Genomic DNA, 25,224 nt, shown 5'->3' on the forward strand with positions numbered 1-25,224 from the left:
CGTGAGAGTGGACCAAGTGTGGATGTGATTGGGCACTTATGGTCTACTGGAAGACAACGTGATAGTGTCCAAGTTGGAGCCTGGTGAGCAACACCTTAATGGACAAAGGTATTTGCGAGAGTGGCAGTTGTTGAGCTCATGAGTTGACAATCCAAAGGAGCAGTTGTGGAGCCTGAGACTTGTGTGTGGAGAAGGCCTCTACAGCAGATTATGGGCAATCCTCCTAGCCCATTTTCATTGTGGGAGATGGACATCTTGCAGTGATAGGTAGCGGCTCTTCGTGCCCTACGGTGGTCTTTCATTGGAGCAGCGCAGGAAGACCATAGTGGGCTAAAGTCCCCGAGTAGTTGAGGAGCAGCAGTGGGCAGTTGAGAGTTGTTCACAAGTGGAGTTGTGAACAACTCGACAGGAGTCTTGATGTGCTGTGGCTTTGATGGACAAAAGCACAACTAGAGAGCAGATTGATAGCCAAGATTCAGTGGCCAAATGGACTTGGAGCATTGATAGAGGCAGGAGTTGCAGATCAGGAGCCAAAGGACCAAGTAGGTATAGTGTACAACCGAGAGGAGGTAAGAGAGAATGCGACAACCAGATGGTCAGAGTATCTTGTTGAGGGCAGATTAGTCGTCAATGGATTGACACCAAGCCCCAATTTTGTATCTTGTGCTAGTGGATGTATGAAGGCCATTATCCCTAGTACGAGAGCCCTAGACTATTGTATTATATGTGGTCTAATATAACGAAGTTGGGTTGAAAATTTTTTAAAAGTTGTCTATATTCTGTGCATGTGTGATTTACTGTTGTTTATATTCCAATGTGCAAAGTAGTATCGTTGAGATTCTTGGTTTGGTAGCATCAGAGATTTTAAGATTCTATCCTAGACCTAAGATCGTGGAAATTCAACATGAACGAGGTAGCTTCATGTGAATAGTTCGTTGATGGCGAGATAATATCTTCATTAGGTTGTGGAGTTGCACATCCAGCAGTTGGACCATGTGCACATGAGGTAGTTGACCCAAGAGGATGAGGACTCATGCAAAGTTGAGTTGCAGTGGTCTAGAGTTGATTAGACCCAGTGTCCAACCGTAGCTCAAGACTAACTTTGGAAGGACACAAGTTCAGTAGCAACATTTTTGGGAGGTAAAACAAAGTGAGCTAGTGGAGGTTGTGTAAACTAAGGAAGTCTAGCTTTAGATGGAGACTGCGAAGGAACGTCAACCACCCAATGGAAGTTTGAATCTTCAGGTTCAAGCGAGATTAAGGAGTTTTCAGCCCATGCAAGGACAATCACGAACCATGTGAGGACACTCATGGTGGTGCAAGGAAAAGTCATGTTGCATGTGAGGGCAGTCATGCACCATGCAAGTTAAATCTTGATCAAGTACAAAAGAAGACGTGGCACATGCGAGGACAGATATGGCTACGCAAGGAAAGTCATGACTCATGCAAGGACAATCATGGGTATGCAATGAAAATCATGGAGTTGGATATTTCAAGGTGTGAAGGAAATACCTTCCTCACTAAGAGACAGTGTTGGAATTTAGGTAGCTCAGAAGGTATTTCTGAGAGAAGGAAACCACCAAAAGTGAGTTGGTTGGGCAAGTTACCCAAGTAGTTGGGGTTGAACCAAAGATATGGGTTTGGATCCAAGGCGATTAATTCTTTATTCTAAATTATTGTTGAGGGGTGGAGAGGCTAAAACCCTAAAGGACCTAGGGTATCCTAAATGACCTAGGTCCTAAAGCAAAAGTATAAATAAAGAGCCAAAGGAGAGGCTCATAACACACAATGAAAAGGATTTCATTTGTGTGGAGAAAGCTATAAGGGGTTAGCATAGGCGTGCAAACGAGTCGCAACTCATCTTAGAGAAGAAATCGCAGCAAGTTGATTTGTTCAAGAAGGAGCCAAGTCTAGTTAGAGGATTGGTCTAGCAAGAGGCCAAAGTCGAGCAAGGAAAGCTCTTGAGATCTGGGATTAACCAAGGGTCAATTGAAGTTCATTTGAGGTTGGTATGTGGTAATAGGCCGCAGCCGCTAGTGGGTTGGCCACAACCAAAAGAAACTACCCGCAGTCAAAGACCCGAGGTCTGTTTAGGCCTAGATCGGGTGGTCAAGCTAGTTAGACAAGTCATTGTTGTAAGGAGACCTAGTTAGGGCCATCTGCATGCTAGACAAGGGTTAAGAGAGCCATCCGCATAGTGTTTAAAGACCAAAACCCTAGGCCAAGAAAGAACAGAGCTAGGTCGAGAGCCTCAAGGCTTGACTGAGGGTCAACTATGGACTGTAGGATGCACTAGAGGTTGTCCAAGAGCACCGGGTGGCCTGGTTAGGGCCACAAAACGCTATAGGAAGGAGGTCGTGGGTTGTATTGTTGCTAAGAAGGTTGAACAGAGGGTTAGTAACTTGTCTAGACCCATTCGTAAGATGTTCAGAAAAGGTCGTAGCTCTATTTGGGCTACAGTAGTGTTGTTGTAGCAGCACATTGAAAAATAAGGGCAGCTAAGATTGGTTGACTTATTTGGCCTAAAGGAGCAAGCCAGCAGAGCTAATGAAGTTTGTAGCATCGAATGACTGAAGCTATAGCGAGCTGCAAGATACAACAGTGGGAAAAGAGGACAGAAAGCGCTGGAAGTGAAAGAGGGCTACAGCAAGTCGAGTATTTATTCCTTGTTGTGTTGGGAAAATTGTAGGTTTAATGGTATAGATCTCAAGCCCTAAGTTTGATATACTATGTATACTAGTTGTATTAGGGTTTTATAAAGGGCTATGATCCTTGGTACGGAAGCCCTAATGATTCTTTTATTAATGGACAAATAAAGATAGAGTTTGGGGCTCATAAAATCTATGTACTTCATTGATTTCACTGTTGTTATATTTCTGCTATGCAAAGTACTTTTGTGTTGGGGTTCCTAGTGTGTTTATGTGGTAAGATCTAGCCATAGACCAGATCTAGGGCCTATGAAAAATCAACAATCTAAGTCCATCAAGATCCACTTCGTTCATGGAACATTTGGCTGAAAACTTGTGTCAAGTTAAACTAGCATCCAAGGCATGGGTGAAGAACTACAATGCAAAGAAGATGGCCAAACTCTCTGATGGGACTCCAAAATAGGTAATTTATAAGGCCCATCAATCCACTCCTAAGCACATAACACTATGTTTGAACCCACCTTTTGCACTTAATGGTATATTTTCCTAGCTTAATGGGTTCCTAGAAGAGTTCAATGTGGTTTTCATATTTTATGTGCCTTAACATGTTTATTGTGCAGGATTTACAGAGATATTGAGCAGATTCCAAGAGATCCAGCACTGGAGAGATTTTAGGGACTTGTTGCTTGCAACATGAAGAGTCAAGACCTAAACTCGACTAGATCGGTGCACTTAATGCCCCCTCCTGTTGCTGCGAGTAGGATCTGGAACAAGATCCCCTTTTTTAGGACTTTTTGGAGGGAAATGCATCCCCCTTCTCAAAGAGGTTGCTCCCCACTTTATGTACAAATAAGAGGCTTAAATTATAGAGAAGGAAGAAGTAGGAAGTAAGATTAAGCTTTTTATATTCTCAAGCAAGTTTTGCAGTCTTACAGTTATAATCATAATGTAAGAAAAGATTTTCAATTAATGGAAGCAGTGCTTTATTCCAGTTCTTCGCTTGATTCTCCTTTAAAGGCTCTAAGCATCCTTGGGTTGCCCGCCCCCCCCCCCCCCCCCCCCCCACCCTAGGAGCTTCAGATCCCTCCTGTACTTTTGTTGGTATTATGCTTTGCATTTGTTCAGTTTCTAACATTAGCAATTCTGGAAGTTACATTTTAATGGTTTTTATGCATGGTTAAGTAGGAGTTTATTTGAACAATTCTTCATTGTAAGTTATTTATGCAAGTTGTCATCAATTGTACCACTTACTAATGAAATTTCAAGTCTCTCTATTCCATTTCTCTTGTTGTTATAGATTTTGCAATTCATTGTTTTGTTGTACAATTGGTTTCACAACTACAGGAGACAAACATGAATTGGTTTCATGATGATGAAGCTTGAATCAAGTTGCCTTGAGCTTTTACTAGGTGGATGACATCATTTCCTAGCATTACCACCTCTTTTCCTCACCTTAGATTCGTGTTCTAACTATTTTACAAGCTCGTTGGACTCTTCTTATAGCAAAACAGAGACTCCTATAACAGCCAGTAATCAGTCCCCTTTTCTCGCCCAGCTTTGCAATAAACATTTGGTTTGACCTCCTTGATGTATTACAACACCTATGGGATGTTGATGATGAAACTTAGAAGCATAGAGACCTCACAAAGTTGTCCATAGATGCTCTTGTCAATTGTTATCTGCAATTTAGGGTTTACATTTTCAGCTCCTTATTTTCAGCAGTGTACTTTTTCATTCATTGCAAATAGAATAGATGTGTGTGCCATTTCCTTTTTTGCAATTCATTTCTGCAAATCTACTTTCCTATAGTATAGCTTAGTTTAGCAAAACTTAATTTGGTCTATGTGCATCTAACCTTCATTCCAATATTTCCCACCTGTATAAGAATTGGAAAAGAAAAAGATAGTGGTTGCCGCACATACAGTGCCGACCTCTGTTAAGTTTGTACGAACCCCATGTTAATAATTAAATATAAAACCCTTAGAGGTTGCAGCATTGTTGTTGCAATATTGAGGGCCATCACTCTCTGAGGTGGAAGTCCAGATCAATGAGATACATGCCCAGATGGAGTCCTCCCTCCCCACCTCTGACACCTTAGATCATTTAAAATCTTTGGAAGAGAACAGACATTCCATTCTACTTTAGGAGGAATAGAGTTGGCAGCTCAAAAGCAACGCAATTTGGCTATCCTAGGGGGACAACAACACAAGGGTTTTTCACCAATTTACAAATGCTCGGAAGCAAGTTAATACCATCTAGCATATACATGGTTCTAATGATTTATGGCATGTATATTTCCAGTCAGTAACATAATGTTGTTGAGAACTTCTGCAGACCTGTGTATTTTGTTTGAAGAGCCCGACATTTCGGGTGAACACTTCACCCATCTTCAGGGGCAAAAAGCTTAACTGATGATAGGAAGAGTGCTTGACCAAAATATATATAGAGAATGGGGAAAATAGCCGTTATAGAACTTGAGAAAAAGGACCGTTGATAAATGTGACTAAATCAATAGAAAGCAAATAGTTAATTAAAATTGAAATTAAATGAAAATTAAATAATTTAATATGATTATTACTGGAGTTATTCAAAGATTGTTAATGATATTAAAATTTTTAACTTGAAGAAAGAATTATATATAAATAAATAAATAAAAAGATTAAAAAATTTAAAAAAAAATTGGTCAACATTCAAAATGATTTTGTGCTTTATTCTTTTAAGGGTAAAGCTGAGAAAGGTGTTTCCTTTTTCCACTCTTTCTTTTGGCCCCACAAGGTAGTCCTATCAAAGAGATTCTCCAAGTGGTTAATAAATTTCCCAATGTAATTACAGAGGAGATGAATGTGGTCCTTCTGGAGGTAGTTTCAGAACAGGAAGTGTTGTCTGCTTTCGTTTCTATGCAGAAGTATTAAGTGCCCCGAGCCCTTGAGTTCTATCAAAGATTGTCTTTTAAAAGGCTATCAGGGATTCTCGAAGTGTTGGTAAGGTTTTGGGCTCTTTCAACTCTTACTTTCTTTGTCTCATCCCAAAAAATCATAAAGGCACTTCCTTTGATGACTACAGCTTGATTAAATGTTGTAATTTGATCTATAATTTGATCTCAAAAAGCATAGCAAGGAGAATCAAGCCGAACCTCAGCTCTATAGTTTCAAAGGAGCAGTTCAACTTTTTACAAAATAGAAACATCCACGACGTTGTTGCTTTGGCTCAGGAGGTCTTCCATTTGGTTAAATCATCAAATTTGAAAGCAGCTATATTAAAATTGGACTTGTCTAAGGCTTACAATAGGGTCAATTGGACCTTCCTCCGCCTGGTCCTTATACAACTGGGTTTCGCATTACAATTGGTAAATTGGATTATGGGTTGTTTGCAGGGGGCTTCCTTTGCTGTAATGATCAATGGGACTCCTGACTTTTTCCATGCCACTCGTGGGCTTCATCAGGGATGTCCCTTGTTGCCCTTATTGTTCCTAATTATAGTCAAGGCTTTCAACAAGCTGATCAAAGAGTATTGCTGTAGAGGTAGTGTTCATGGTATTAGGATCTAGGATGAGGTGAAGGTTTCCCATCAGCTCTTTGTTGATGACTTGCTATGCTGCATTTCTAGCGAAATGCAGATATATTATCTCCCTCAAGTGCTGCCTTGATCTCTTTTGCAAGGTTACAGGAACGGTCATCAATCAACACAAATCTTGTATTATCCATAATGGTCTTACAAGTGTTCCTCTGGTTCGTCTAAGGGATTTATTTCATTTTCCTGTCAAGGATTTGGGCGACAGTTTGAAATATGTTGGTTTCTTCATCAAACCAAATAAATACAGAATAGCAGAGTGGTCATGGATGGTAAAGAAGGTTGAGAAGAGAATGTCAATATGGGAAAACAGTTAAAATTGGCAACTAGGGCCAAATTCCACTTTGGGAAGCTCCTTTGGGAAGCTCCTTTGGGAAAGATAATTGCAGCATTGAATTCCTCTTTTTGAGAGGACCAAAATCGATCTAAAGATCGTCAAATTTGGACAAGTAGAAGTGGAATTTTGAATTTATTCTCCCACCCAAAAATTCACAGGGTTGGCCTCTCCTATATGTCGGCTCAATAAGCCCAAGAGTCACGTCTCTTCAACCCCATTGAATTATATATATAGAGAAGCCTTCTCCCTCATTTTAGACACATCCAATGACTTGGGAAATTCTTCTGAGGCAGCCACAGATTGGAGAAGATTGGAGGTCGAATTGTTTGGGTCTATTTATCTTCCACAGGGCCGAGATTTTCCAGGACAGCTGCAGACTTTGATGGAATTTCTGGTATGTTTGTGTGGGTAAAATCTGTCCTTGCCGATCGAATTATAGAACAGAAAGGCTGGCCGTATTCAAGTACTGCTCCTGAGTTATTTTGTGGACACGTTGATAAGGATTTTCAGACCGCTCTTCAGATCTACCACTCTAGGGCAACCGCAGGTCTGCACCAACTCAGTAAAGGGGACCGAGGCTCCTATCATGGGCCCAGATCAGCTCTAAGGGCCAAGCGAAGGTCTTCTTCATACATGCCAGTAAAAGCCTCAGTAGAAAAGAGGGTCTTTGGATCAAATGAATGAAATCTCAGTGGACAGTAAGCAGCCCTAACCAGATTACAGTTGACTGAATATTGGTATTACAGTTTGAGCCCTACACTTGTTTAAGATATTGATTTTTCAAATTGTCAAAGTCATTTTGACCTTGGACTATTGTACTCTCCCTCTGCTGAACATTCAATATTAATAATAAGAAGAATTGATATGGGGTTTTCCCCATCTTGGGGTTTTTCCCTGGCTTGAGCCATATACTTGTGTTCTCTTGTCTTGGCTTGTCCTCTGATTCGATCGTACATGTTCTTTGTTAAGTTGCTACCAATGATAGTGATTCAGTGCTAATAAAAGAGAAATGGACTAACATTTGGGCTTATATGGAATTTGAAGTAACTGTCTTAAGCAAGTACATGTTAACGTAAATTTAACAAAAACAGATTTCTCTCTAGAGGAGGCTGGCTAGTGCTGGTTAAGGCAGTTTTGGAGAGCATTCCATTGTACTGGAACTCCAATGTTGTCATGCCCAAAAGCATCCTCTTCAGGATTAAGAAAGCCAGTTTCCATTTCCTATGGGTGAGGGACCTGATAAAAAAGGCATGGCCTTGGTTAGTTGGACACATCTTGCTGCTCCAAACGAGCTCAAAGGTTGGGGATTAAAAAATATTCATCTCTTCGCTAAGGATTGGCAGGTAAAAACCTATGGCAGCTCTCATCGGAAAATTCTCCATTTCAAAGTACTGCAGGCTATGTATTTCCCAGACAAATCCTTGGTGCACTGGTTCGAGATTCCCAATAAGTCCGCCAAAGGATCTAATGTGTGGAAGGTGGTTGGTCTGGGCAGCTCCATTGGTGCAAAAATGGTTAGCGTGGTGTGCAGGGGATGAATGCCAAATCAGAATCAGTCTAGACCCATGGTTTGGGGCTAGGGATAATTATGGGATATCTGCTCCTTTACGGGAAGCTCTGAGGCAATCCAATATCACAGTACTTGCAGATGCAACAGCACAGGATCCACAACCTAGAGGTCAAGCTGGTTGGGTGTTTGTGGCATCCCTGGGTTTGTTGGAGGCGTTGGTAGTGGAATGGGGAAATTTTGTCAGCTTGCTGGTCGAGAATCATGTGTATCTCAGGGACAACATACAGGATATGATTTGTTGGACAAAAAATCCAGGGTACATAGCCTGGTTTGAGGACTCTTTAAGCGATCAAAAACAGTAAGCGCCCCTCTGAAAGCCAAGATCACTGTTTGGCTGGCCCTCAACAGTAAATTACTCACCTGGGATAACTTATTGAGGCGAGGGTGGATTGGTCCAAATCGATGCCCTTTGTGTAGTGAACATGAAGAATCTCACTTGCATTTATTTATGAAGTGAAAATATTTTTACAAAGGTTCGTGAGTCCCTGTGGAGCTCTTTCAAGCCAAAAGTTGTTTGGACTAGTTTATCCCTTTGCAATGCACTTTACGCATCGTGATTTGACAAGCAGGTGATATCCTTTGATGGTTTGCCATGCATTTTAATCTCATGCATTTGGAGAGCTAGAAATCTCATGGTTTTTCAAGACCGTTTCATGCCTCCTAAGTTATGTGCAACTAAGGTGGCAGCTTTGGCCAGCGAATTCAAGACAGATCCAAACCCAACAAAACACAGGAATCTGATTATGCCAGCGCTGGATTATGACACCCCCTGGGGGTATTCTGATAGCGTCAGTCAGGGACACCCTCCTCGCTGTGGCGTAGGAGTCATCCCCTACTTTAGTAACTCTCACTTCATTCACTGTTGCTATGTGCTGGGCAGGGGCTCAAACAACAAAGCCGAATTTTCAGCGCTATGGTGCCTGTTGGAATTGGCAAGGAAAAAAGGTATTCCCAAATTACAGGTGTTTGGAGATTCCCAATTAGTCATCGATTGGGCAAACCAAAAGGCAGAGGTCCCAACATCGGTCTCATTTCTCTGCTTCTTGACATTTATGCTACTGCGAACTTTTTTGACCAAGTATTTTTCACTCACATCCTCCGCAAATTAAACCTGGAAGTAGACGGTCTCTCAAAGGATGCCCTTGCACTCCCGGTTGGATCCGTTGGGCTTTACGAGTTTGCAGATGGCGTTGAGACTGAGAATCCAACCTCCCTTTCTAGCAGCTCTTTACATTTTCCTCTCTTTTGATTTTGTAACAGGCAGATTATAAGTTGGACAGTGTCGGGGTTTCATAAAATTTCTGAGAACTAGATGCTTCCTAAAGGCAGTATAGTCTTGATGTTATGTATGAATTCAGAAAATTCGGACTTGATATCATGAGTATCAGTTGGTGGACAGCTTATGTATATATTTTACTTCCAAATATATACACTTTTTTTCTTTTGAAAAAAAACATACATAATAAATCATAAAGGATAATATATACTCTGAGGATTCTCTCCCATCAGCAAAGTCTATTCTGAGTAGTCACTGCGCAGCAATGCCCAACAGGGTCTATTCCTGGATCCTTACTAGAGTATTCTGAGTTCTCTCCCAGCAGCAACGTCACAGTCAACAATAGTGCTTGAGGTATTCTCTCCCAGTAACAAGGTCACAATTCAACCAACAATATTGAAATTGAGTTCGAGGTATTCTCCCAGCATCAATAACTGCACCCAACAATGTCCTCGACAGCTCACACGATCTCTTCTATGCACATTAACTCTTCCAACAGCAAACCAGTGAAATAAAAATGCAATAAGATTGTCTCTTTAAGGTTTTGAAAAGAAGGCTGCCACAGAAAGTTTTTTTTATTTTTTGTTGTGGTTTTTTCTCGTTTTCCTCAAAACAAACGACCCAGTTAAAAGTCAAAGGGAACATTCGTTTTCAGGGAGATGTATCATTTTTTGGAGGTATACTCCCTACTGCATCCTCCCAGGAGCATGGTGAAACATCCCCTTTGGAGCCAACCCTCAAGGATAGATCCCCATGTAACAGGGCAAAAAGGTACAAGTTAATCATGAAATTTTTGGCAATTTAGTACATTGCTAACAAAACCTAGAAATATTAGACTACATGCCCAAGACATAGAGATGGGAATAGTGGTTACAAATTCATCCTTTTTATAGATAAAATTGCTTAAAATCTGTAAGTTGCAAAATATTTTGCCAATAATATATGCATGCCTATCTAGTAGAAGTTTAACAATCCTGACCTCAGGACATGTCCATTTTGTAATAAAGCTCTCTCCAATTTCATATTGAGGATTATTTCCAGTGGAAAGGAAAAATTGTGATACAAAGATTTTTCCAGATGTAGATGCTCCAAATGTCATTCAAGAATTTCATAAATTCAAAAGATACATCATACTTTAATAGGCTATTAAAAAAATTCAAATATTTTATGACCAAAGACACATTATTCTGTCAAAATTCCAGCATGATTCATTCAAGCTATCTAGGAAAAGTAATGATAGACACTTTTACAAAACTCCAGCATTGATCATTCACACTATCTAGGAAAACGAATAACACCTTTACAGCTCATGACTAACCTCCAAGTTCAAATCTATGTCACAGTCAACCCCATCAATTGTTGGCTTCACAATATAGATTCCACTCTCTTATGCTTAAAATTTATCATGCTATTCTGCACGGTCTAAGTGTGTTTTACATTTCATGGAACAAACTTATAAAGAAACCTTGTAATTCTAGTTAAAAACATAAAGGCTTACACGACATAAACATGGCCTCCCCAGCCACTCAAACAATCACGATCAATTGATGCCAATAAAGCCTGGGAAATCGTCTCAAATAGCTCTTCCGGTTCCTAATATCCAAGAATTTATCAACGACAAAACTCAAAGTTAATGACAACAAAAATTATACCAATTTGTAGCCTCAGAATCCAAACCAAAAATCAGTTTGACACAAATCACAAGAATAAGTATTCATGAAAAATACAAACCATGTCTGGCTTGTACATAGACTCGCATGCACCATAAAGTGACTCTGCAGCAGTACCAGCCACAACAAAGTCCTTTGCCAGTTCCCTGTGAACTAAACACAGTCAGCAAGATCTAGAAAAGGCATCCAAATCCAGCATTCACTATTTTCTGAGTCAAGAGCATATATCTCTCAATAACACAAAGTAAGCTCCTACGTGTTTCCAAGAGATCCAAAAGTTACTTCATTTAACCCCCTGAATTTAATAAAAATAAATGAAAATGCCGAATCAAAGTCAACAATTCACAGATAAGGAAATAATTGCTTAAGAAGCATATCCAGGTTCCATTTGTAATTATCATGAAAGAAATTTACTTGGGGAATTGTACCTTTTCAAAGAAGAGTAAATTCTATTCAAAGAAGCACCTATTTGGTCATGAGACTCATGAACTGTCTCAAACAAGGAAAGCAATTGTTTAAAAAGGTTTCATCATTTCTAGGATATATTCTACTGGAATCACTAATTGCTTTACAGCTGGGAATGATATTTGTAATGGAGTAAAACAAATGACCAATCACAGGGAGTGCCAATGGACTGCCATAAGAATTTGGTAGGCAGCAGCAGACATGCCCCTGATAGCCCCCTACTCAATAAACAGTTTTGCATGCTCCATTAGACAGCCCCTAGCTATAGATGTTACAGTTAGAAGCACATTTGCAGTCATCAAGAAGGATCTTGATGAAAGTTTCCCATGCAGATCAATATTTCAGCATAGAATGTTAGGGGAACCACTAGTGATGATAGATAGACCAATGTTAGGGGGGGGTGCTGCTATTTGCACAGTTGGCTCTAGACTTGTTCCTTATAGTCTAGACAAGGAGCAAGATCCAAGGTCTTGGTATTGTAACCATCATACTCGCTGGCACAGTGCAAGGTTTTGTTAAGAGCATGCCCCAAATGATCCCATTGGTATAAAACACCTTTAGCAATGGATGGCCCAATCTCTGCCTAATGCTGAGAGGATCTTTGGAGGGGACCTTCAACATGTTTGAGTGGGAAGGGGACCGTGTGGGAAGGAGTGAAACGACTCTCCACTCAGACGAACAACAAAATTGGAATGATTGCAAATGGATGCTCAGTGTGTCTGACTGAGTGTGGAAAAAGAAGAATCATGCTTCAGCAAGGTGGCACACTAGGTCAAAAAGACAAATGCCTCTCCACTTGGACAAACAACAAACTTGGAATGATTCCAAATGTATGCTTGGTGTGTAGAAAGAAGAACCATGCTGCAGCAAGGTGGTACACTTGGTCAAATAGACAAGGTGGCAATCACACAATCCAGGCTAGGCTTGACAGGTTCTATGCAAGCACCCATGCTACCACATTCTCCAATGATGAGCAATCTATCCATGTGAATATTGTTGAAAATTGGCAGCTAAGGGATGAATTTCCTTGAATAAAATTTCATTTATGACTATTCTAGAGTGACTTTCTAAATATAGAAAGTCATGTCTATCATTGCAACCATGACTTTCCAAAATTAGTAAGTCACCTTGCTTCAATTGGTAATCATGTATAGATGATGGAAAATCACTTATCCTTAATCAATCTAAATTGTTTAATTTTTTAATTTAATCATCAATATTATTAATATTATTATTATTACACTTATGATACTATAATATTATCTAAAGAGGAATTACATGTCACCTCTCCTACTTGGCACTCAATCATGCCACTTCACATCTCTCTCCTTGATGGCAAATCGAACTCTCTCATTCAATGATACATTACTCTCTCTCTCTCTCTCTCTCTCTCTCTCTCTCTTAAAGGATTCATTCCTCTCTCTTTAATGCTCTTACGCACCTCTTACACTCTCTTACACACTTTAATGACTCGTCATAAAAAGATTCCTCTTACACCTCTTTAATGCATATGTTACACTTCTCCTTAATGGCTCGAATTACTAAGGTGTGCATTCTCCTTCTTTATGGCACAAGTCACTAAGGCATGCATACCCCCTTTTGATGGCATGAGTTACTAAGGCAAACGTACCTCCTTTACGACATAACTTACACTCTTATTTTGGCATATGTAACTCCCCCTCAAGGCATGGGAGTTTCTCCATGAATTCGACCTCCTTGCTCTTCATATATATTTGTGCCTCTCATCCTCTCTACTACTCAAAGGAGAGTACAAACTTGAGAAAGAGCGAACTAGAGAGACTAGAGAATAATTGAGAGAGAGAAAGAGAGAGAGAGTCTTGAAGAGTAAGAGTAGAACTTGGTGAGCCAAAGTGATTCAGTGTTTGCATCAACTACTACTATCAGAGATCTTTTTCAGATTTGGGTGAACTGCTTCTTTCTATCGTTGTATTTTGTATCTATGATGAACATCTGATTTAGAATAGAAGAAGAATCTAATTGAGTTTTCCCCTTGTGGTTTTCAACCTGGTCAGTGGACCTAAACTCACTGTGCCTTATTGAGTTCTTGGCTATCTTCTATTGTGTATATGGTTTATGTTCTATCTAAAATTGCTTAACTAATATTGCAAATTAAAGAAGTTATTGGATCAAGTAATCGTTACAGCATAGAACTTCATAATTTCAACATGGTATGAGAGTTTTGGTGAAGACTAGTGTTGTTCCAAACCATTTTCTGTTGAAATATCTCTGGTTGTCTACTCTATTTGCAGCCCATTTTCTGCTAAAATATCTCTTGTTGTCCATTCTATTTACAGTCCATTTTATTTTCCACTGTATTTGCAGCCCATTTTCTGTTAAAATATTACTTGGTGTTTCTTTTACTTGTTGCTCAGTTTTTGCTGAAATATCTCTTCTCTTTTGTTGTTGAAATATCTCATTTACTGTTGAAATATCTCTTGTTGTCCCTTTCTATTTGCTGCTGAAATTTTTGAGCAGATCAAGATGTCTTCCTCTTACTTTAAGAATGAAGAGAAGTTGGTTGATGCTTCAAATTTCTTCCCTTGGAAGGCCAGATTGGATATTACTCTTGAGGAACATGATGTTCTAGAGTATGTTGAAGGAGAGGTAGCAAAACCAGTAGAAAACTCCAATGTTGTTATGTTAAATTATGGTATGTTTTATGCTTAGAGCAATTTACCTATTTTTCTTCTTATTAGCCACAGATTAGCAATCACATATACATTAAGTAAAGTGCAGATAGAACATTAAATGATCAACAGAAAACAAGCCAAGACAAGAGACACAAGATGTGGTAGCTAGCCAGGGACAAACCCCAATGCGGAGAAACCCTTTGATCAAATCTTCTTTTATCTTCAATAGTTCAGCATAGAGAAATAGTACAAAATCTGAATTCTGTAATTTTATATCAGCGACAGCGAACCCTAGATCAGCAAAGTCAAACTTGGTGAAACTCGCTGAAATTGACCTCTAAAATGCTTGGTCAATTTCCGGTCAACTTGTCCTCGAACAACCTGAAGAAGCAGCCCTTGAACAGCACCAAAGTACAGTTAGTTTGCAGATTTCTGAAGTCAACTACAGCCCTAAACTAGGGCAGTCAACACCAGTCAAACCAGAGGTCAGATCACCTCAGTTTTCGCACCAAAAATAGCGTCCTGCCTAGGAAAAGCAACCACACCCAATCCACACTTCTGCAAGGTCAACGCTTGGTCAACGTTGGTCAAAGAGATGACCTGTTGCCCTAGCGTCCTTCTTTCTGCGTCTTCCTTGCCCTAGGACGTCTTCCTTTCAGCCACACGTGTGAGAGAGAGAGAGGCTCCTTTTATGCGTAGGAGAGAGAGAGAGATGATGATTGAATTGAATTGTCCAAATGAGGAGAATGCTCCTTGTATTTATATGCAAACGTTGAGGATGAATAGACGTGACTGTTGGGCTTTTGAGCCTACATAAGTTTGCTGGCCGACCTTGACAATTTGTCCATAATCAAAATAAATTCATATCTCCATAAATACTTATCGGAATCGGATGATCTTTAGATCAATCCTACACCTCTCAATGAGAGGAATCTAGGAAAAATATCAGAAGCCATAAATAAGGTGATCCACATGGAATTTGGCCCTAGTTGCCAATTTTAACATGTTATCAAGGTCAGAAACAAGAAAAGTGAATTCAAGCCTAAAAAAATTATCCTTGATTCTCTTGGAGACCACCTCATCCCTTATGGCTCCAACTTGAAGAAAGCCAAAGAAATGTATGACAAGTTGATTGGAATGTAACAAGTGAAGAACTCGAGTCAAATTCTTATTCTAAAGAATTAGCTTTGGAATGTAACAAGTGAAGAACTCGAGTCAAATTCTTATTCTAAAGAATTAGCTCAAGGATATTAAGATGAATAGAGCACAGACCATTGAAGCATGCTTCATGAGCATATCAAAAATCGAAAATAAGTTGTCAACTTCTGGTGAAGATGTTTCTGATAAAGAACTTGGTGTTTATTACACTTGAAGACCTTCCTACTTCTTGGGAAACTTTTCTTACTACCATCAGTAACAATGACAAGTTTCCTACATTTGATGAGCTCCTAGGAATGTGTAGTCAAGAAGAGGCCAGAATGATTTCCAGCGGAAGAATTCCCAAGCATGAGAGAGAACCTACTGCGTTTGTTATCCAAGGCAAGAAGAAGAAAGGAAAAAGAGGTCATCACTATTTGAAAAAGCTTGCTCCCAACAATTCATCTAAATGGAACAAAGACTTATCAAAAGTCCAATACTACAGCTGCCATAAGAATGGCCACTATGTCTGTAATTGTCCAGAAAACAGAAGAGCACCAAGATCCAACTTCAACAATCATTCCTACAAATTTGATTATAGACGAAGAACAAAAGCTCCTGTTGGGTTTTGCATATGTCATTCAGTATATAAAGTCTCCATTCATAAGGTGTATTCCCACATTTATGACACTTTCCATAACAATTATACCACCAACTTCCACTAAATGTACCTCATTTACCTTGTGGATAATTATGATGGATTTCTTATCTTTTTAATGATTAAACGTGTCTTTAATTTGGTTTTATAAATGACTTTTTACTAATGTGGTTATATGGCCAAGAGGCATGTTCAAGTGTCAAAAATTCTATTTCTCTGCTAGGTCAATAACAATTTGGCAGTTCAGCAGTTCGGTACTCAAATTTGCACCTGCATGAATGGAGAAAAAAAGTCAAATTTATAAAATATGTTTTTCTTTTCTCTAGCATGGCAAATTAGGTTCCACATGGCCAAGCCTTGGAATATACCCAGCTCACACGTGTGGGATCCTAGCACATGATTTAAGCTACAACCAAAATAGGTCATAGTTTTGAAACTACCATGTTCTGCCTCGATTTCCATGCATATGGTGGCGAATCTCAAGAATCTGAAAAATGGGTTTTTTCAAAACATAGCAATTTACTTATATCTCAAATTGTTTCCAAAAATTCCATATGGTTTAAAAGTTACAGCGAGTTCTTCGAAGCAGATTTGTACAAAATTTCTGCAAAACCCAAATTGGCAAAAGTATCTAAACAGTCATCTTTGGGCACGATTTCTGAGGCCATGGAAGTGAATCAAGAAATTCCAAGAGAGGTTTTTGTTGATAATATGACAAATTAGGCTCCATAGAAACAACTCCTCAAAATACATCATGGTCGAGAAGATATGGCTAGTTCTTTAACACCAATTTGTATAAAATTACAAAAAAATCAGATTTTTGAGATTTTCCTCTAAAGTTGTAAATTTGTTTTCTGTGTAGGGGATTCGATCTTATCCTTCCTCAATGGAAATTCCAAGAGAGGATTTTGCTGATAATATAACAAATTATGTTCACATTTCTTTCAAAGTGAGCGAGCGAAGCGAGTGACCCGTAGCAGGGGAACGAGTGAAGCGAGTGAACCCATCCTATCTAGTTTCTAATACTTGAAAGCGGGATTTAGACACATAAATAATGCCTTGTGAATGAACTCGGGTTACGTCATTTTCGTAGTGCTGACCGTCTCTTTCGGTGTAACTGGCGGATTATTTGGTGACAAGTCGTTCTAGCAATTACTTATTCTTTAGCCCATTACTTCCTTTCCCCCCCTTGTTTCGTTTAGTTACTCCTCAAATGTATCTATGTCAGGTAAGTTCGATCGGTTCGAAGCGAAGAAAGGGTGCGGGGATAATGAGAGCAAGTAAAGCGACCTCAAATATTGTACTAGCTCAGAAACAGCGCCTCAAAATACATCATGGTCAAGAAGATATGGCTAGTTCTTTAACACCAATTTGTATAAAATTACACAAAAATCAGATTTTTGAGATTTTCCTCTAAAGTTGTAAATTCGTTTTCTGAGTTTAGGGGATTGGATCTTATCCTTCCTCCATGGAAATTCCAAGAGAGGTTTTTGTTGATAATATGACAAATTAGGCTCCATAGAAACAACTCTTCAAAATACATCATGTCCGAGAAGATATGGCTAGTTCTTTAACACCAATTTGTATAAAATTACACAAAAATCAGATTTTTGAGATTTTCCTCTAAAGTTGTAAATTCGTTTTCTGAGTTTAGGGGATTGGATCTTATCCTTCCTCAATGGATTTTATGTATAAATAAAGCCTCAAAGGGCAGAGAGAGGGAGGAGAGAACGCAAGGAGGAATTTGTCATTATTTTGAGTTGATATTTTGTAATAAACCTTTGTTTGTAAGAAGAAGAGAAATCATTGCAATGAAGATTAATTATTGAAGTTTGAGCATCTTGTTGATTTGAATTAGTTTTGGGCACGTTTTCAGGTCGGGAAGGGCCCCTCGATTCAGGTAACGCGCTAGTTTTTATTCATAGAGTAGGGTAATATTTAGTTTTTATTGATTGCAGATTTTACTTTATGTTTCTTTTCAATTTTTCATTAGATTTGTATTTCACATAGTATGAGATTTATTGCTCTATTTTTAGATCTGTTAAGTAGAATACATTATGATCAAGTTTGAATTGATTTTCTCAGGCTTAAGAGTCAAGCAACTTAAAATTTGGTTTCTTAATATGTTTTGGTACCCAGAATTTTTCATTTATAGAATTTCGATCCTTCAGTTGGTACCCGATTCAGTACTTAATTCGGTACCAATTTTCAGAATTTTAATTTACAGAATTTCAATACTTAATTCGATACCAGAACCAGAATTGTGATTTGGGTAGTTAATTCAGTACCATAAACCAAATTCTACATCTGAATAATGAATAATATGTGGTTTATAGTTTAGGATTCTTTAATTGATTAAGAGCTTTGAAGTTACTTGGTAAAAGTGTCCTACAACAAATAAGAACCTACAATATATCATTATGACTCTAAGTTTGCTTAGCGTTTATTTATGGTATTTTATTAATGCATTTCTTGTAGTTTATTGCCTTGTTTTCTTTATTTGCCTTGCACGCTTTTGCTTATAGTTGTCGGCATTTACTTTTCTGCAATTTACTTTTCTACAACATGTTTAATGAATTTTTGTATGCATCACTATAGGATTAAAACCACTAAAGTCTGAAGACCTAATAAGCTACACATATAAAACCACATGCACATTGTTTGTTGGTAATGAAAGATTGTGGTTCAAAAAGCATTAAAGTCCCACAGTCTATTAGGCCCCTATACTACTAGTGTAACCCCTTATTGTTATTAATACAACCCACTTATTATATTGATGTACCCATGCAGTGCCCATATTGTTACTATTGTGCCTCATAGAAGCCCACTATTGTTATTATTATGCCCTTACATTATTATTGTTATGTCAACTCTGATTATGTTATGACCCCTTAGACTCCTATATATAGAAAGGAGGTTTTTTCATTTGTATCATCCAAGAATTGTTCATTTATGTGATGTAAAAGAGATTGCCCCCTCGAAGAGGCTGAATTCTAAGGCGTTGATCTATCTTTTCTATCTTTTTGTGCGCTGGTTTCATAACATTTGGTATCAGAGCTTTGGATTCTAGGGTTTCGCTGCTCCAAACAAGTCATCGTGGCATTTTTGCTATAAATTTTTTCTGCGACATTTCAGAAGCTAAAAAAAATCCATTTGAGAAGAATTCGCGCTAAATCTCGGGTCCGAATTTCAGAGCTTTTAGCACTATATTTGCGGAGATATGATCTGAGGAACTTGGTCTTTTTGCAGACTCCTGAATTACATTCCAAACAGGTGACCTGGGGAAAATCGTCATAACTTTCTCTCTGAGCATCAGATTGAAATTTCGTAAGAAGGTACAGAAAGAGGACGGACTGTAGTTTCTTGTATATATTTTTTAGAGCCAAAGGTCGAAACAGTGACACGTGGCACTTCATACAAGTTCGCTCTTCTGGAAAGGTCTATAATTAGGTCATCTTGGGAGATTGTGCATAACTCTTTCTTGGAGAATCCAATTTGGATCAGACTGGTGGCATTGGAAAGAGGACACAGAGGGATACTACAGGTCGCAATTTCAGAACTTAAAGATCCGAAAGTACAGAGTTACAGTCGTTTCAAGATCAAGCTTCTAAAATCAAGAAAAAGCAAGATGAGGAAGTTTGATGGCAAGGATCCGGTAAATTGGATACTTCAGATGGAGCAATATTTTGATCTACATGGTGTACCACTATTACAAAAGGTATGTATTGCATATTCATATTTAGAACTAAATCAATTTTTATGGTATGAAGGGCTTTGTTCTCGTAAACAACTTGTTACGTGATCAATTTTCATGGAGAAAATGATAGCACATTATGAGGATACAAAGAGCAACACCTTCTTTAGAGCAACACCACAACAATTGGAAAGAGTAAAAGGGCTTTCCGACATAGTAGAAAGCAAAATTATGGAAACCAGGAAGCATACCCCTCACAACTATAAATATGGAAGTGTTGTTTCTCCTAGCCTTCCACAACCTACAAGGGTTACACCACAACAATTGGAAGAAAAGAGAAAAAGGGCTTTGTTACAATTGTGATAGCAAATGCATTAAAGGTCATAAGTGTGCTGAGAAGAAATTATTTTACATAGAATATAAATAGGGGGGAAGAAAAGGATCAAGAAACATCAAACGAAGAAGATATACGCCAGGACCCCACCCCAGACAAAGAAGAAATGAATCAGAGGATATCTTATAAAGCATTGGAAAGAATTACCACTCAAACTCTCAAGATAGAAGGACATATCAAGAAGAAAAAGGTTCAAGCAGTGAAATATCACATCGAGCATCAACAACAAGTTCTCCAACTTTTAAAAGATAACGCCACTTCAATGCAAAATCAAACGAAACAACAGGTAGATCAACATTGTAGTGAAAAATGTTTTGATGTAGGTGATTGGGTATTTTTACTGCTACATCTCAAGCAAGCTATTTATGATAAGGAAATGTTGGCAATACTACATGCACTTAAAAAATGGCAACCTTACCAAATGGGAAGACTCTTCAAGGATGAGGATGTGGAAGCATTGTTTTGTGCTATTTCTATTATCCAAACAGATTGGATAAACGAAGCAAGGGATGAATAGAAGAAGGACGAAGAAGTATGGCCACTTATTCAAAAATTTCAAAAGATCCCAATTCAAACAATATTGCCAGAAATTGAAAAGGAAGGAAAAATCATATTGGAACCTGGAGCAGTCACAGAAACAAGAACCCGACAGCTACGAAATCGATCCATTTCAGAGTATCTCATCAAGTGGAAAAACTTACCTGCTGAAGATTCCACATGTGAGGACAAAAATTTATACAGAAACATCAAGAACTACTCAAGCGTTGAGGACAACGCTTTTTGAAGGAGAGGGGCATGTTAGGCCCCTATACTACTAGTGTAACCCCTTATTGTTATTAGTACAACCCACTTATTATATTGATGTACCCATGTAGTGCCCATGTTGTTATTATTGTGCCCCATAGAAGCCCACTATTGTTATTATTGTGCCCTTACATTATTATTGTTATGTCAGCTCTGATTATGTTATGACCCCTTAGACTCCTATATATAAAAAGGAGATCTTTTCATTTGTATCATCCAAGAATTGTTCATTTATGTGATATAAAGGAGGTTGCCCCCTCGAAGAGGCTGAATTCTAAGGCGTTGATCTATCTTTTCTATCTTTTTGTGAGCTGGTTTCATATCACAGTCCAATGACAAGTTATAATCCTTAGTGATTGGTTCTTTCTAGAGTTAGTTGTTAGCATAGGTTAAAATAGGCAAAATCCTGCATTTCCTGTGCTTGCATCTCTAAGTCTTACGATCCCATATTTGATAATTAAATGTTGGAATTAGAATATATATAATTCCACCAACATTTTTGGGAGTTGTTGTCAGGGAGGTGGTAAAGGTATTAGAGCATAGTTTCTTTCACTAGTTTTTTTTGCATGATTTTAGTTACAAGGAAAACTTGGGGGCAAAGATAAAACGGTAAGACGAGAGGTAAGAACCTGTGTATCCACTTTGGTAGGGTTGCTCCAAAGCCTTGTTGTTTCCTTATTTTTCTTTGCAAGTGTGTCTTGTTGTTTCCTTATTTTTCTTTGCAAGTGTGTTTTACTTCAGAGTAATTCATGAAAAAAAAAGAAGCCTAACTTGTGTGAACAGATCACTTGGTGACAACAGGGTCTTAGTAGCATGGTGGCACTTCAAGTACATGTTTGAATTGCTTTTATTTGTTTTCAGTGTGTTTACTTTTTATTTCTTTAGGATTTTTAAAAATTTTGGTACTTTAAGAACTCCATACTTTAATCCATGTGCAGGACAAGGATTAGCAACTGGCAAAGCAGTATTCAAGGATGATCAAGATTTTGGGAGAACTCCTCAAATCCTAGCAGTAGTTGGGATCTCTGCTTCTCAAGAAGAACAAGTCTTGACAACAGTCAAGAACTTATCTGCCTCTCCAGAAGTGATAGAAGAACAACAAATTCATGAACCACATCCACAGGAAGATCTTCACCCTTGCAATCTTGTCAAAGAAACTAAAGAATCATGGACCACATCCAATGGAGAGCAACCATTAGAACTTGAGATTGAAGAATTTTTGACATGCCTATCTGTGGATCCTCTAAGCACACAAGAGGATAGTCATCTCATAATAGAAGATCTGCATGACATGGTAAAGGAGGATATGCTAAATGAGCCAAATAAAGAGGTAAACCAAGAGCATTTTGATTTTGTTGAAAGTTGGTTTCAAGCAACTATAAGACCATATTGCTCCTTCATTCTTCCTTACTTCTTGACATCATCATTAAAACACATGGTTCTTCATACTCAGGTATGCATTGAAGATTATATTTTAAACTTGAGTATGAATGTATTTTTATACTTGTTATGCACATGGTTACATTGGAAATACTCCTATACTTGAGGAGAGGAATTTATTTTTCTCAAGTAGAGTAGGATAATAAATAAATGTTGCATATAGTAGTTAGTTTAGTTATAAAATATAGTGCAACATCTTTCTCATTTGTTTTGTATAAGTGGGGATGTTAATGGCTAAAAAGTAATTAGTTGAAAATGGGAGATCTATGTTCCTATTGCATATTTCTGTTGGGGTCTCTTTCAGTTGCATATTGTTTTAATGAAGATTGCCACTTAGCCTTATTTCCAACTGCAACATGTTTCAACTATTACTTTGCTTTCCCACTTATTATTTCTTTTTAGTTAGATTTGTTTCTAGTTTTTCTTTTCAATAAAGTAAGTTATGACCATTATGTTCAGAATTTTATGTGAAATTGGAAATGATTACATTGCAACATTGTCTAGTATTGCATACCAATTGTCTCGTACCTTGTTTCAGCTAATCAGTACCCATAATTTTGGTACCAATTTTCTATTTTGCAAGACAACGCAGGATTCAAGGGCATTGTTCATTTGGGATGCTTAAATACTGGAAGAATATTTTCAAAAGTGGAAAATACATCGCCGTCAACGGAATGGAACCACTTAGGAGAGTATTTGATTATATCTTTCCTTCTTCCTTAAGTTGTTAAAAATGATGCATTCATGCTCTCTCATTACTTATATTTTTAAGACCGCAATTTCACAAAGATGATTGAATAAGCATCCATTTTCATGATAGTTTAATTGAATGATAATTCCAAACTATTCATAGTTGATATACCTTTTTTTGCTCTATAATTTCATTTTTCTTATTCATATAAGATTTCTGATTATCAATACAAAAACAATTGCTCAAAATATAGTTACCAAAACATACTAAGGGGATTATAACAAAGTTAAGAGGTTTGTACAATGATACTGATGAAAAAGAAACTTGAATACTATAACCATAACACCAAAGCATGATATCCGAGCATCTTTATTAAGACTTGCAGAAGAGTTATTGAAATCTCTACATATAGTGGAACACTACTTTAAAAGCGAAAACATACATGAAAACTATGATTGGTAGGACTTTAGGTGTCTTTTGGTTATTCTTTGGTTAGCCTCATCCATCTCACATTAAAAATGGCTCATTCATGTTATGTCCTTTGAGTACCTATAAGTACCTTATGCATCCAATACATTATGCAGGTAATCAAAGTCACTATGAAAGGTATCATCCTATGCCTCTAATGGATTTTTGAAGCCTCTCCCCCACTACCAATTGCAAAAGCAATGTCCATAATCTAAACCTTAAATGGTAGGAAACATGGGACTAGAGCCTTCAGTGTAAAATAGGTTTAATAGGTTAACTCGTCGAGGCTATGGACGCCTGCTGGCAGCGGGTACTGACCTATGATACCACTAGGCAAACCCATCGGGCTATGGATGCTCGCGGGCAATGGGGCATTCTGCCTAAAGAAGTGTCAACCAAACTAGGGCTTTTGTCTATACATATGATGGTTACTCTATAGTGTTACAATCAAAAGGAAGCATGTGTGGATGAAGTCAAGGGAAAAACGAACTCCATAAATTTGTTGCTAAAGAATGGCCTTAAGGTAACCTTGAGTCCTCTATCATTGGTTTTTCATACTATATCTAAGATTTAATTACCTTAGAAGTGGGACCTATGATCACAAAGAATTAATAAAACTCAACTGCAAAGCTTATCTGTAATACTTGGATGACTATAAGACTTTGGGATTTGGTTAGTAATGACTAATTTTTCATTGGTTCATCATTTGTTGTGATCATTAAAAAAAAAGCCTCCTACCTACAAAGAAGGAGAGCCCCTTAAATTTATAAAAGGTTTCTTTTTCTTGAGCATAAAACTGTTAATGATTGATGAAATCATATGTAATGAGTGATTTGGAATTTCTTTTATGCTTGGTGTTAGTTTAGCATCATTTTAATAAATCTGAGATGACTTATTTTTGTTCAGTATTCATCTCATTAGTTCCATTGTTTTGTTTTTCAGGTCCCTTTTTGTACTAGAGCCATCTCAGCAGCCCTCCTCACTTCTTCAGTACCTCACCTTGTTTGCATGAGGACATGCAAAACCTCAAGCATGGGGGAATGGTTGTTGGGACCTTTTCAACATCTTCATTTCATTCTCTTCAACTTCCTTCAGTAGATCAAATTGGCACTCATCAACTCCAGCTCTTCCAGATCATTCCAAACTTTCAGCCTTACTTTGCCCCATTGCAGCCTGCAGTATATATCAAAATTCAAAAGGTATACTTGAGGTAAAACATGTTTAAAGGCTCTTTAACTCATTAAAATTTAAGGAAACTTGATGATTAACCACTTTCTATTACATAAATCTTCACCTTTATTAAACTACCATTAAAACCCCATTTCCAAATCCATTAATGCATATTCTAGTAAGACCATAAGAATGATTGTGGTACATGAATATCTATAGTGTCTTCTCCTTGTACATCATAAAGCATTCACAAAATCATCATTTGAATGCTCTCAATAAGAGGATGAAGTCATTTTTTTATCTGAGAAAAGAACCACAAAGTGAATAATCTTCTTACAAAGTTTCCAAGTCCACATTCATACAACCATTATCTTCATCATCACCTTATATCATCCACCATCCCTTCCTAGTCCATATTTTGTTTGTCCTCAATTTGTGCTACCTTGTTGTGAAACATATCAAGTCTATGATGGTATGACAATTCACCTTTAATCACCTGCACCAAGAAACAATGTCATAGGCGAGGATTTTGTTTGCATGAGGGCATGCAAAATCTTAGGCATGGGGGAATGTTGGGCTCT

General features: G+C 38.0%; 1 protein-coding gene across 1 annotated transcript in view; it reads right to left on the reverse strand.

Annotated features, from left to right (window-relative positions):
- Positions 1-25,224, reverse strand: part of LOC149168175 (proteasome subunit beta type-3-like) — a 121,822-nt gene that overhangs the window by 14,346 nt on the left and 82,252 nt on the right. Inside the window, exons 6-7 of the mRNA XM_089428145.1 lie at positions 11,133-11,217; positions 10,900-10,994 (exon numbers count right to left, since the gene is read on the reverse strand). Of these exons, the coding sequence (XP_089284271.1) occupies positions 10,900-10,994; positions 11,133-11,217 (180 nt within the window). The remainder of the gene's footprint in view (positions 1-10,899; positions 10,995-11,132; positions 11,218-25,224) is intronic.

The sequence above is a fragment of the Pinus tabuliformis genome, chromosome 4_2 (assembly GCF_031772625.1).
Source record: "Pinus tabuliformis cultivar Carrire ecotype Pingquan chromosome 4_2, CPIR1, whole genome shotgun sequence".
Taxonomy (NCBI): domain Eukaryota; kingdom Viridiplantae; phylum Streptophyta; class Pinopsida; order Pinales; family Pinaceae; genus Pinus; species Pinus tabuliformis.